The sequence below is a fragment of the Mesoplodon densirostris genome, chromosome 14, assembly GCF_025265405.1.
Source record: "Mesoplodon densirostris isolate mMesDen1 chromosome 14, mMesDen1 primary haplotype, whole genome shotgun sequence".
Taxonomy (NCBI): Eukaryota; Metazoa; Chordata; class Mammalia; order Artiodactyla; family Ziphiidae; genus Mesoplodon; species Mesoplodon densirostris.
In genome coordinates, this window is record NC_082674.1 from 750,001 (window position 1) to 764,387 (window position 14,387).

General features: G+C 39.4%; 1 protein-coding gene across 3 annotated transcripts in view; it reads right to left on the bottom strand.

Annotated features, from left to right (window-relative positions):
• SH3YL1 (SH3 and SYLF domain containing 1) overlaps positions 1-14,387 on the bottom strand; it is a 41,762-nt gene that overhangs the window by 3,069 nt on the left and 24,306 nt on the right. For 2 of the 3 annotated variants that reach the window (XM_060117203.1, XM_060117202.1), the window contains 5 exons: positions 11,736-11,848; positions 10,460-10,588; positions 8,261-8,429; positions 7,567-7,645; positions 2,402-2,458 (listed from right to left, as the gene is read on the bottom strand). In XM_060117203.1, coding sequence (XP_059973186.1) covers positions 2,402-2,458; positions 7,567-7,645; positions 8,261-8,429; positions 10,460-10,588; positions 11,736-11,848 — 547 coding nt within the window. Of the gene's footprint in view, positions 1-2,401; positions 2,459-7,566; positions 7,646-8,260; positions 8,430-10,459; positions 10,589-11,735; positions 11,849-13,958; positions 13,996-14,387 lie in introns of all 3 variants that reach the window. The other variant, XM_060117204.1, reaches the window with a different exon arrangement.

Below are 14,387 nucleotides of genomic sequence, written 5' to 3' on the forward strand. Positions count from 1 at the left end.
GTCGGGAGTTGAGGGGTTGTTGGCAAAGTTCATTCACATGAAAACAAAGGAGTGAGCCGGGCCCGAGTAAGGGCAGGTGCTCCCAGGAGGGACCAGTTCACAGGCCAGTGCCATGCCCTGCTGCTAGCTTGTTCTTCAATAAGCTAAAAATGACTGAAAGTTCCTCTTTACTGTAAATGTTTGTGATAATTTCCAAAAGGAGAAGTTTAATGCCCACAAAATACTTCATTAGAAAAGGTGAGCCAAGGAGATATGTTCTTCCAGGAAGGGAGACCACCCTGGAAACCATGGACACAAAGCACACTGGGTCACTACAGCAGCCAGTGTTCACAGACGCCTTCCTTCTGAGCAATATATGCCTTCAAGTTTTATATTCCTGTGCTCAAAAAAAATCTGGAGGATCTCTGAAGCAATTGACCACTTTCATCAAAATATTCAAGTTTAATTCAAATAGAGGTTATTTTTCTCTCCCAAATCAGGGCTATGCTTAACAGGAAACAGATTACAATCAGCTTTGGTGATTGGCAGCTGCTCTGAGGCTCATAATTAGCAAGTCTGCGTCCACGGGATGCTGCTATTTTACTTCTCAGCGGAGCCTGCATAATGTAACCCATATGTAGCCAACACATCTGGCCCAAGACATGACTCAGAAGAAGAATCTCAGCCTTTGGAAGGTCCCCTTCAAGAAGCAACCAGAAATAAGAGAACACAGCTTTGGTTTTGTTTCACATTTACTGCAGTGATGAGCTGGGTGGCTGACTTGATCCTAGCACCTATGTCCCTCCAGGCTACATGTGGCATCTATAACTTTGGTGACCACGTCCTCTGTAGGAGTGTAAGGGTCAATGGCAAGTGAGCCGGATGAGGCTACCAGGCGAGGCCACCAGACCAGCGGTTCTCAAAAGGCAAAGTCTGGGGCATTTGTGGTTGTCACACGTGGGGAGGGGGTACTACTGGCATCGAGTGGGCTTAGTCCATGGGTACTGCTAAGACCCGCACAGCACAGTCCCACAATAGAGAGCTGTCCACTGTGCCCAAAGTGTTACTGACAGTCGTAGGGTGGATGAGAAGATGATGATGGAGGCTGACCGAGGAGGTACAGACCTTCAGTTACAAACCACCCCAGTAAACGGGGCTGTGGACGCTCAAGGCTTGTTTCACCGAGAGGCCAGATGACTAGGTGGTTTGGAGCTTCCAAAGGGTGCAAAGCAAAAGTACGTACAATCTGGAGAATTATTGTTATGCCCGTGCAAAATTGCAGCTCGTCTGTGGGCATGGGACAGGCTGTGGGGAGCCAGATGTCCTGCTCAAATGCGTTTTCAACTCGAGCCTCAGGACTGTGGGTTGTGACTTTTCCCTGCAAGCCTGATAGACCAGGTGTAAGGAAGTCCTTGGTATGGATTTAACCATTTCATACGGTAATGTAAAGTAAGATTTATTTTTAAAATAGACTTTAAATCTTTCCTTACATTTTCTTCTTCAGAATCTCTTATATTTTGAGAAAGAACTAAAATAAATTAATATTTATATTAACTTATTACGTACTGTTTATACCACTTAACTTGTCCTACCCTCAAATATAAAAGCAAAACCCAACCAACCACCCAACCATGGGAAGTAACATTGTGTTTGGATCACACAGCCAGTGAATGAGAGTATTGGCTGTAAGTCGGAGCCTCTGTCTCCAGAGCCCAGTTAGGGTTTTGTTTCTTATTATTAGACATTTTCCATTATTGTTTTGTTTTGTTTTGTTTTGTTTTTTTGCGGTACGCGGGCCTCTCACTGTTGTGGCCTCTCCCGTTCTGGAGCACAGGCTCCAGACACGCAGGCTCAGTGGCCATGGCTCACGGGCCTAGCGGCTCCACGGCATGCGGGATCTTCCCAGACTGGGGCACGAACCCGTGTCCCCTGCATCGGCAGGCGGACTCTCAACCACTGCGCCACCAGGGAAGCCCCATTATTGCTTTTTAAGAGATATTTCTAATATTTATTAGGCATCTATACTACAGGTACAGGCTTTAGAGAAATCTGAAAAAAGGAACCCTACTTCCCAGAGTCACTTTGCCAAGGCCTTCTTGGGGGGGATCCACATTGGGATGGTGGGGGTGGACCACAGCCTCTGCTCAATTGTAGCTAATGTCCCTTATCCCTCAGGTCCCGATGGGTCCCCTTCCCCAAGCAAGTCCAGCCTGTCTGTTGACCTTATCAAGTTTAATCATTCTAACTGTGCAGAGCATGTTTTAAATGAAGTGCTTCTCAAGATAACGTGGATATTCCATAAATCAAAGAAGCAGTGCTAAACAACTTCCCAGATATTTTCACAACCTGCTAGATTAATTAGGAAGTTTGTAATTATAAGATGGTTATGAATCATTTTTAAAACAGAGATATTTTTACTTACCGACTCTCTCACGGTAGCTGGAAAGTTCAGGATAGAGATTATATTCATTTCTGTTACCTGAAAAAAAGTAAATAGATAAATAAAAGAGGGGGAACATTTAGAAAACTTATTAGTATATAGTATATAAAATACCCAAGAATGTCAAAGCTTGTTCTCGTTAAGTAAATATTTTAAATCACTCTGATAGAAATATCATTATTTTATCATCTTTAAATCAAGAGGAGTACCTGAATATTCCTCAGGTATTCCTATTTTCTACCTGAAAATAGACCAAACGTAAGGCAGATGGTAAATGTCTGATATCCGTATGACCAGACGCACATAAACTACAACTCATGGCCTTGCAATTACACATTCAGGAAAAACACAGACAACTCTTTTTCCAGAAAATACCTGAATAAGAAAATTTATAATCCCCAAGCCAGTGATTTTCAGACATTCTTGCTTGCTTAACATCTGAAGTAATTTTTAAACAGCAAGTATTCACTTGTATGTTTTTAAATTGATACCTAAAATTGTTAACTGTAAGCTTAAGGGTGTACTTTTTAGCATATTTCAATATCAATTACTTAAACATTCATATCACTCCCTTTTTGGATAAAAGGATCTAAATATGATAGTGATCTGAACCCATCAGCATTCATTAAAGAAAATCAACAAGATGTTTTTAATTTTTAACCGTTAAATCATATTTTCATTTAATTTGTCCCAAAGATTTTCTAGCAATGTATTAATATTGTACTTTATGTAAGTTTCTACAACACAAATTTGTACATAAGTTTACTTTTAAAATTTTATTTTATGTAACACGATCATCTATTAAATAATTTCTTATAGATTGAGTTATCATAATCATTATTAGCACACATTGATCAAAACTTTAAATATAGTATGAATTTGTCAATTTACTAAACAGGAAAGTAAAAGGTTATTTGAAATGCATCTCAATAAGTGGACAATTTAAAAATTAGTTCATATACACAGGATGACTATTATTTCTGGAATGACATAGTTTCAACATTAAATTGTATTTCAGTGTTCTTTTTTAAAGATATAGGTGTTAGGTGTTAAGAAATCTGGTTGTTATAAAAACTAGAGAGGGCAAGAAAGAGATATTTTATAGGAATGTAACAGAATTTTTTACGTCCCTTCTAAGATAGAGATAAAAAAAAATCGCATAGTGATCTATCATCAAACAATAGCAATAATAAAATATTACTTATGAAATAATAAATTATTACTATTATAATTTTTTATTTTGGTGATAAGTAGCTATGTGATTTTTAAAATAATATATAATGATAATATTAATTACTATTCTTATTATAAATTCAGATAACAGCACCATTAAGTCTCTCTTCAGCTTTGTTGAAAGCAAAAAAAAAAAAAAAAAAGTAAATCACCTAATCTACAAAGTATTTACTGCTCATCAGACTTAACTAACTATACCAACATTAACATCCATATTTCAAACTGAATTGTTGTTCTTACATTTTGGGGACGATGTAAACCTTGAATAACACTATGGGACCCATACAAAGTGCTACTAGTGGTCCTGGAAGTGCTTCCAAGAGGCAGAGAAAAGTCATTACAAGCAAAAGCTGAACTGCTTGATGTATACTGTAAATCGAAGTCTGCAGCTGCAGCTCCCCACTATTCCAACGTAAATAAATTCAGTGTAAGAACCGTTGTAAAAAATGAAAAGGAGGGACTTCCCTGGCAGTCCAGTGGTTAAGACTTCACCTTCCAATGCAGGGGTTGTGGGTTGGATCCCTGGTTGGGGAGCTAAGATCCCACATGCCTTGTGGCCAAAAAACGAAAACATAAAGCAGAAACAATATTGTAACAAATTCAATAAAGACTTTAAAAATGGTCCACATCAAAAAAAAATTTTTTTTTAAAGAAAAGGAAATTCATGAAGCTGTTGCTGCAGCTACACCGACAGGCACATAAACCTTGCATCTTTTGTGAGAGACCTTTTTATCTTGTATTAAAAATGCAGTTTTTATGTGGGTGCAGGATTGCTATCGACTCTAATATGATTCAAGAGAAAGCAAAGTCATTATATGAGAGCTTAAAGCAAAAAGAAGGTGAAGGATCTAAGGCTGGAGAATTAAATACCAGCAAAGGCTGGCTTGATCATTTTAGTGAATTATCTGCTTAAATACTGTCAAGATAACAGAAGCATCTTCTGGTGACCAAGAGGCAGCAGACAAGTTCCCAGAAGCCATTAAAGAAATCATTGAGGAGATAGGACATCTGCCTGAACAAGTTTTTAATGCAGATGAAACTACCCTATTCTGGGAGAGAAAAATGCAACCAAGGACATTTATTAGGAAGGAAGAGAAGTGAGCATCAGGATTTAAGGCAGGAAGGGATAGACCAACTCTGTTCTTTTGTGCATAGGCAGTGGAGTTTATGATCAGAACTGCCATCATCTATAGAACTGCTAAACCCCAAACCTAGAAGGGAAAAGATAAACGCAAGCTGCCCATCTTTTGGTTGTACAAAAAGAAGGCCTGGACCATGAGAACCCTTTTTCTGGATTGGTCCCTGAAATCAGGAAGTATCTTGCCAGTAAGGGACTGCTTTTTAAAGTTCTTTTGATATTGGACAATGCCCCTGGCCCCCCAGAACCCCGTGAGTTCAACTCCATGAGTAGACCACCAAGTTGTGCACTTGGCCTCAAACACAACGTCTCTATTTCCAGCCTCTAGATCAGGGGATCATCAAGACCTTTAAAGGCTCTCATCACACATGGTACTCTATGGAAAGAACTGTTGATGCTATGGAAGAAAACGCCTATAAAGAGAACATTATGGAAGTCTGGAAGGATTACGCCACTGAAGATGCTATTTCTTATAGGAAAAGTCATGAAAGCCATCAATCCTGAGACAATAAACTCCTGCTGGAGAAAACTGTTCCAGATGTCGTGCATGACTTCAGAGGATTTACAACAGAGCCAATCAAGGAAATCATGAAATAGATTGTAGATATGGCAAAATAGATGGGGGCGGGGGGTTGCTGTGAAGGGTTTCAAGATACGGATCTTGGAGAATTTCAAAAGCTAATAGACACCACACCGGAGGCATTAACAAAAGACGACTTGATGGAGATGAGAAGTTCTGAACCAGTGCCAGTCGATGAGGAAGAAGACACAGAAGCAGTGCCAGAAACAAGCTGACACCAGACAATCCTGAAGAGGGTTCTGATTATTCAAGCCTGCTTTTAACGTGTACGATGCAGGCACTGAAACTAGAGCAAACAGTGGAAGGAGGACTGGGATCCTATAGACCCATGTTTAGAGAAATGAAAAAGCAAAAATGTCAGACAGATATTACGATGTATTTCCATCGAGTGACACTGAGTGTGCCTGCCTCTCCTGCTTCCCCCTCCCCCAGCCCCTCCCCCACCTCTGCCACCCCTGAGACGAACCCTCTTCCTCCTCAGCCTGCTCAACGTGAGCATGCGGAGGATGAAGACCTTTATGATGATCCACCTCCACTTAATGAATAGTAAATAACCATCATGCTGTTCAGTTAATAAACTTTTCTGTGGTGTATGTGTGAATGTCCGCATGTGAAAATCTAATAATTGTACGGGACGTCTTTGTGTTATCGCCATCATCGCCTAAGTGTTCATCGTGCGGAACATCATGGGCAAGACGTGTATCGAAGTGGATAGCCTATCCTCACACAGGCATAAGGTGAGTCATGTTTAATACAAAATTAATAATGTGTTAGTTTTCTTACTGTTTTATAACTTGGCTTTCAAAGAATTACATTGCTGTATTGTATGCCTCTCTCTCTCTCTCTCTCTCTCTCATAATTAGAGAAACTATCAGTCTTCATCACATGTAAGTGGTTTTAAAAAAATGTAACAATGTTTCTAATACTGTATTATCAATATGGCTGTCATACTGTGTGCCATAAAAATTTCATAACTTTTCATTCATTAGTGTATAGGCTAGGCTACCGTGAAGCAGTCATATTGCTGCTTCTTTTTTATCAATGCATGAATCATTATACCTGTAAATACGAATTTCTTTTTCTATCATCTTTTCATTTTTTATGTCTAGTGTTAGTAATACATATAACATTTACAGTTTTTTGTATCATATAAGACAATATTGATGTACGTACTGACAGACAATTCATCTTGTAAACAGACAATGTAAACTTATGGTATAAATAAATACAGTACAGTATGATCATTGTATTTTCTTTTCCTTATGATTTTCTTAATAATATTTTTCTAGCTTACTTGATATAAGAATATAGTATGTAACACATATAACATACAAAATACATGTTAATCAACTGTTCATGTTATCAGTAAGGCTTCCAGTCAGCAATGGGCTATTTGGGGGAGTCAGAAGTTATATATGGATTTTTGACTGCATGAGGGGTTGGCATCCCTAACCTCTGCACTATTCAAGGGTCAACTGTACTTCCTTCCAGTGATTGCAGTTACTTTTCCACCTGTGATATCTCTGCTCCTAGAAGGAAAGTTCTTTAAAGGAGGAGACAAGTTAGATTCATCACTGTGCTCTCAAAAGCCAGTCCAAAGCCACTTGCAGAACAGTTAATTATTACAAGAGACATTGTCTACTTTAATATATTGCTATTTACTGGTAACCTCTACACATGAAACGCAGAATTCCAAGAGTGACTGTCATAAAAATGAGTGATGGAAAGAGGTGTAAAGGCCAAAAACCTGCTGTTTCACGAATTTATCCTATTTTAAAACCACCTTATGAAACCCTGAGCTCCCAAGAATGTATGGTCAAATTAATATTCAGAAATATACATCTATGTGTATATGAGAAAAATAGACTTATTTGTTTCCATTTCAAATTAGCAGGATAATTGTCTTTGGAAGAAATGACAAAAAAAGAAAAACTTTAAAGATAAATCACTTTGTCAATTGGGAAAAGCATTTTCTGAATGAGAATAGACATTTTCACAAATTACAGGAATGAGAATTTGCCTTGTGTGTTTAGAAGAAGCTGAGCATTTGTTTTTCTCTCTTTAATACTCATTAGTTCTTCTATTTGACGCTAAAGTAATGACTTTAGATCTATCATTAAATGTAGCTTGATTTCTTAATAATATTTCACGATTACTTAATTATAAATGTATTTGAATTGCAACACAAATATTTACTTTGAGAGCCAGAATTCAGCTGTACTTGTGCAGACGATTGCTGTGGTCTTGACAATGGTTTTGAAGGCAATTCTTTAGCCTGGGAGGAACAACAACAAGAAAAAATGCACGTGATTTTAATACTGTTTTTACTTAGGAGCATATAAGGCTTTCCCCCCGCCCCACCCCTGATGGGTGTACACGGCAAACGTTATCCTATGCACTCATTAACAGAGCACACGTACTGCTCTGGGCCACATCTGGTTGAACTGGACAACAAGCGGGTGATGGCAGGGGACACGCGTCTATAACCGGAAGCTTCCCTCATCCCGGCGCTCCACCGCGCAGGTGGAACAAAGCGATGCACTGACCCCGAAAGGGCCGCGCGGCTCCGAAAGGTGCAGAACTAGTTGAACGAGGCACACAAAACCCTCTGCACGTCAAGGCCCCGGGCTAGCGGCAGTTATTAGTATTATTAATTAATATTATAAAGTTCTATCCTTACAGAAATGCAATCATGGAAAACCATGTTTCTTCCTGAAATTTGCATAGATGACTGGCAAGGTTTTATGACATTTTCACAAGAACTTTATGTTAATGAAATTACAAGGGAAGTGTAGTAGGTTATTGGAAACCTGATATCAAGGATAGAATGTTCTATATAAAGAAATTTTCTGTGGCTACTAAGAAAAATATAAAAACCAAGCATTATTACAGAAGCCTTCTTCTTCTCCCGTGCTGCTTTTCTTGCATTGATTCGTTGTCCTTCATTTTCATACTTTTCAGTAAAAGAATCAAGAATTTCATAAAGATCTTCTGCTTCAGCAGGCCGTGGTATATCTCCAAATAAAATGTCATAAGCTCGAATGTCTTGGCAATAAAATCTAATAAGAAATATATTAAGAATATTTCTTTTGCAGACATAGATCTTTTCTAGAGTTAAATGTAGGACACACACGTGTGTATGTGTGTGTGATTTACTCACATATAGCACTTCATAGATACTACTTTTCAAACACTAACTACAAGCCATAACCCATGTTAAAGCCTCTAAATTCACCTCTCCAAGCTCACCTCTAGAGGCAATCACCATAAATGGTCTGATATTTATATCCTTTTCCCAATTATATAAAAGCACATCACATATACATACATTTATACATAAAAACATATATAGAATATTTATATACAAATGCATATAATAAACATATATTTATATAAACACTAATACACATATAATTACAATCACATACCTATGCATCTTTATAGGTTTTTACTTTTTAAGTTTCTTATAAAAGTGGTGCTAACATATAGTCTCCTTAAAATGTTTACTTGTACCAAAATTATGTAAGGATTTGCCTTACATGTTTAGAAGCCCTGCAACTGATTAAGAAGTATATTTGTTTTAGTTTATCCAGGATTTAGGTGAACTTTAGTTGGAAAATCTTCCAAAGGCCTAGAATCACAAATTTCTAAAAGCATTCTTAACTTAAATTTCTCAAATTAATAAAACCAGAAGTAAAGACATTTCTCTTGACTTTTCAAGAAGGAGAGTTCTGCGAACCTTACTTTCCCCCCGATTCCTCCTATTTTCTGGTTGTTGAGGTCTGCACTGAACGTTTCTGCATGTGCTGTGGGATTCTGGGTAAACAGGCACCGCAGACTTGGTACTCAACTTCTCTCAAGTCTGCTGTAAGCGGCAGACGTGTGTCCACCACCAGCAGGGCCAGCCCTGTCAGGGTCACTATTAGTGGGATTCCTGCCAGGTTCTAGAATTAGTCCTCTCAGTCTTAGCTTTTTATCTTTTTCTGGGCAATTAGACATATTTTCGTGGAAATACAGAAGAGCAGTTTTGGGAAAAATTAGCCAGATGCCAGTTTAAAGTGGAAGTTCCTCGTCACCTGTTAGGATACTTCCAAATCTTGCGGTTTTTAAAATCAAAATTGGTCTCTATCTTATGGAAGAAAGACAAAGGCTGAGCCTAACAGTAGGAAACCTCTCCTGAGGAACGCTGCACTTTGATGTTATGGAGACGGCTGCATCCCTTCAGCCTCAGGAGTCCCCCTCTGCTAGCTTCACACTTTTCTTCTGCAGCTTCCTCACCTCTCTCAGCCTGAACAGAATTAAAAAGAATTAGGGCCTTGCTCTGGATGAGGCTTTGGCTGAAGGCAATGTTGTGGCTGGTTTGGTCTTCAATCCAAACCACTAAAACTTTCTCCATATCAGTAATAAGGCTGTTTCGCCTTCTTATCATTTGTGTGTTCACTGGAGGAGCACTTGTAATTTCCTTCAAGAACGTTTCCTTTGCAATCACAGCTTGCCTAACGGTTTGGCACAAGAGACCTATCTTTCGGCCCATCTTGGCTTTGACATGCCTTCCTCACTAAGCTCGGTCATTTCTAGCTCTTGATTTAAAGTAAGAGACGTGCAACTCTTCTTTTCACTTGAACACTTGGAGGTCTTTGTAGGGTTATTAATTTCAATATTGTTGTGTCTAAGGGAATCGGGAGGCCTGAGGAGGGGGACAGAAACTTGGGGGCAGGGGGTGGTGGTGAGTGGAAAGAGCCAGTCTGAGGAGCCATCAGAATACACACACATTTACTGATTAAGTTCTCCATCCTATAGGGGTGCAGTTCCTGGTGCCCCAAACAATAACCATAGTAACACCAAAGGTCACTGATCACAGATCACCATAGCCAATGTAGTAATAATGAAAACGTTTGAAATATTGCAGGAATTACCGAAATGTGATGCAGAGACACAAAGTGAGCAAATGCTGTTGGAAAAACGGTGCCAACAGACTTGCCTGTACAAAGGTACTCTGTACTCTCTTAAGAACGACATGAATCTACAAAGTATTATTTTCTCATCACACGTTCTTCAAATCAATTAAAATTATTTGCCTTGCACTTACTTTCGGTTAGTTTCTTTCCTCTCAATCAAACAGCTACCTTCTAAAGATATGCCAGCGAAGAGGCCTCTTGACTTGCAGTAAGTAAAGACAGCAGCTGAGCTTCTTAGGGAGACATCTCCTTCTAAATTCCTGCAAAACAGAAGGCTTTGCATCACAGAACTGTGAGCATCTTCACTTAAAGATGACTGTTTGGCACTGTACTTCTAACCCAAAAGAAGGATCTTGCTCTGCACTTACTTCAATCATTTTTTTTGGGGGGGGGGAGAAATATTATTTATTGAATATCTAATGAGGTCACGTCCATAGGGCTTTCTCTTTTTTAAAATTTTATTTTATTTATTTATTCTTTTATACAGAAGGTTCCTATTAGTTATCTATTTTATACATATTAGTGTGTGTATATATATATATATATATATATATATATATATATATATATATATATACACATCAATCCCAATCTCCCAATTCATCACACCACCAACCCCATCCCCAACTTCAATCATTTTTACATATTTTACTTCCTGCTGGCCTAAGCTAGGTGTGTTCAAAGTGGTCTAGAGGACGGACAGTTCATGGCAAGTACATAGAAGCTAAGGTGGCTGTAGAACAGTGTGATGCATGTGGAGAACACACGTACAGCTGATATTTTCCCATATTGTCTTCCTTCAATAAAACAGGGAAACATACCTCAAGAGTAAAAGACTGTGGTTCTTTTTACAGTGAGTATTTTCATGGAACTTAGAAACATTTTTAAATGATTTTACTGAGTAACTTCTATAAACAGTCTGGGGTTAAAATATTTAATTGCTCAATTAACTCAAGAATAGTTATTGATTAATAGAGAAGGAAAATACACTTTAAGTATTGTAAGCATCACTCAAGTAAAACACTTCCATTTCAATCTTTCATAATTTAGTTTGAAAAAACCCTTTTTTTCCCTGATCAACGCTGTCCTTTCTCAGTGAATTAAAATTGACTCGACCTGGCTCCTTCAAAGCTTAAAGGTAAATTTTATGTTGATTCCTGTAGATACAACAGCCTGCATTTCTGAAATATTTAATTTCTTTTTGTGTGTTTTAGCTTCAGATTTTCTCATTTTATCACAATGGCTGTGTTTTGTATATTTATTATTTGTAAGCAGCCTCAAATCCTCTGGGACACGTGTAAATCATAAACTTCTGTCATTTTAATTCGTTTCTCTTAATGGAAAACAATATAGTTTTAAAGCCTTCACTATCCAAGAGCTGCTCAAAAGGGATTTCAGGGTGCTCACCTTCCCAAGGGCCCAACTGCCACGGTCAAATTCCCTCCAAGTGTTAGGTTACCACCTTTTGCAAAAGCTTCTACTGCTCTGTCATAATTCAAAATTATTACCAAATCCGATACCTGAAAAGTAGACAGCCATTTATTTTAAAATAATTATGTCTAAATATCATTTAAAATATGTTTACTAAAACTCAACATACGATATGTAATGTAGCAAGACTTTCAATGCAGCCAAAGAAAGTATGCAAGCAGAGTCGTGCTGTATTTTCAGCTGAGCATCGATGTGAGCAGCTAACCTTCCCACCGGGAATCAGAGCACAGGCCTCCGGGCACTCACTGTGCATCGAGCACGTGGTGTGAGGTCTCCGGGCATCGACTTCTTCTTCTCTGCAGCCTCGCGGGTTAGTGAGGCTGAGTGACGTGTCCTAGTGACACGTGAAAAGGTCACACACAGGTTGGAAAGTCCGCGGGCCTGAGTCTGGTCCCCACCGGCGCCCCTGCAGGTCCACGCGACCCCCGAGCAGAAGCCGCCCCAAAGCGCAGAACACCAGGAGGAAGATTTTATGCCTATTACCATGGTTAATCCTCCAAGTAAAAGCAAAGCTGGAGCGAGTCTCCACGCTCTGGGCGGATCGCTGTAGACAGGGCGTGTTCTTCAGACTCGCCTCTGCTGGGGCGGGACACCCGGTGAGGCCGCGCAGGGTGCCCAGGCCACGGCCCCTCACCCCACGACCGCAGAGGAGAGGCGCCGGCTGGGGAGGCCAGACTTTCAACCCAGCTCCTCTTCGCAGCACCGGGCCATCTGCAGCATTTTGGCTCCATTTGGCCTTTTCATGGTTAAAGTCCACAGCAGGACCTGCCCCCTGAACCACGTGGAGGTCAAGCACGTGTGTCAAGTGCCAGAGAACGGAAGGCCTGAGGGCCTGGCGCTGGGAATCTGGGCTCAAAATGGAAACCATTTGGGTGTTAATTCCACTTCTGCCCCTGGCATATTGTGTGACCTTGGGCAAATGATTGAGTGGCTCAAAGCCCCAATCTCCTCTGTAAAATGGGTATAATAGTAACCAGATTTCTAAGTATATATAATCGTATAGGTATATGTATATACATGTATATATGCATATACACAAATCTAGGGTTGTTTGAAAGATGAGTTGAAATCATTTGTAAACCCTGGCATATTTACCACATCTCAATAAAATATGCAAAGGCCAAGCAGATTAATGTTTAAAAGATGACTTCATTTATATTGTTCTTTAAATTTTTCAAATCTTTGTTTTCATCTGACAGAAGAATCTGATTATTACCAAATGTGATTGCACTTGGAAGGGCCTAGTGGAATTTCTGATACAGTTTAATTTGAATCCCTTCATGAAAAAATACACTCAAGTTCCGTAGGACAGACCAAATATGCCAGCTAATTGACGCATGCAAAACATATCACTGAGACTCATGTCAACTGTTAATTCCATTTTATACATGGACAATTTCTGAGGATCATGGTGTTGAATGATACAGAATTATTTAGCGTTTCTGATGCAAAGTTAAGCAATTTTGCCACTGATTACATAACCAAATCTTATATACTTTTTAAGATAACATATATGAAATTACTTTGCGTAATGCTTAGAGTATACACAGATAGTATAAGTTTCCAGCCGTGACCTTGTGGATACTCTAGTTGTTATGTCTCCTTCTACTTGGTACGTCTTAGGATAGTTAAGTAAGGCACAACTATATGAGTCAATAAAGAAAATAAATTAATCCTTTAATTTTATGTCTAGTCTCAATTCAGTTCTCCTGAAATAAGAGTAAGATAATCCTGTGTTCTTTGGTGACATGACTAAGTAGAGAACCAGGTCCAAAGCAGCACAGTTTGAAGAGCAGCAGTACTGCCAACGGCTCTTGATTTATTTCCACAGCTTAGAATAAAAAGCAAAACAGATTCCCAGAAAGAAAACTGGAGCAATGGAGCAAATAAACAGTTAAGACAGACATTTAAGAATTTGATAAAGGCTTCTTAATAAGATTGCATTAAGATACAATTAACTGTAAATAAAATGTGAGTTTTACAATTAAACTCAATTCTTTAAAAAGAATTAAAAAAATACAACTATCATGCAGGAAAAGCTGGGGGAGAAATGTTCTCAGGAACCGGAGGGCTTCTCGTCCCCTGACACCCTGTCCCCAACACGGCACTGTCCCATCTCCCTCTCAAGTGTTTACCCACCTTGAACCCAAGCCATCGAGTCTCTGATGCTGTCGTCCTGTAATGAAACGACAGCTTTCAAGCCCCAAATCCAGACAACCTGGCGAGGAAGCCCAGGGCTCCCTCCTGTGGTTCTAGTGAGACCCGTCCCCCAGCCCCACCCCTACCCTCCATAGAAGGGTCTTCTTTCCCATCTCTCAAGCCATTCTGCTCGGGAGTCTGTCTCACTCCCCAGAAAGCCTCATCCTGTGGGCAGTAAGCTTTCATACTCTCAGTACGTGGCATCATCAGCCTCAACGTTCAACCCAAATTTGAGGAGTTCCCATCCGCTTTCTCTCCTCACACCAACAGATCCTCCCCTTGCACAGCAATCTTAGGGGACTTAGAAATTGAACTCTGATCTCTAACTGTAGTTTCTCCACTTAAGCCTAGATGCCTTCCTCATCATTA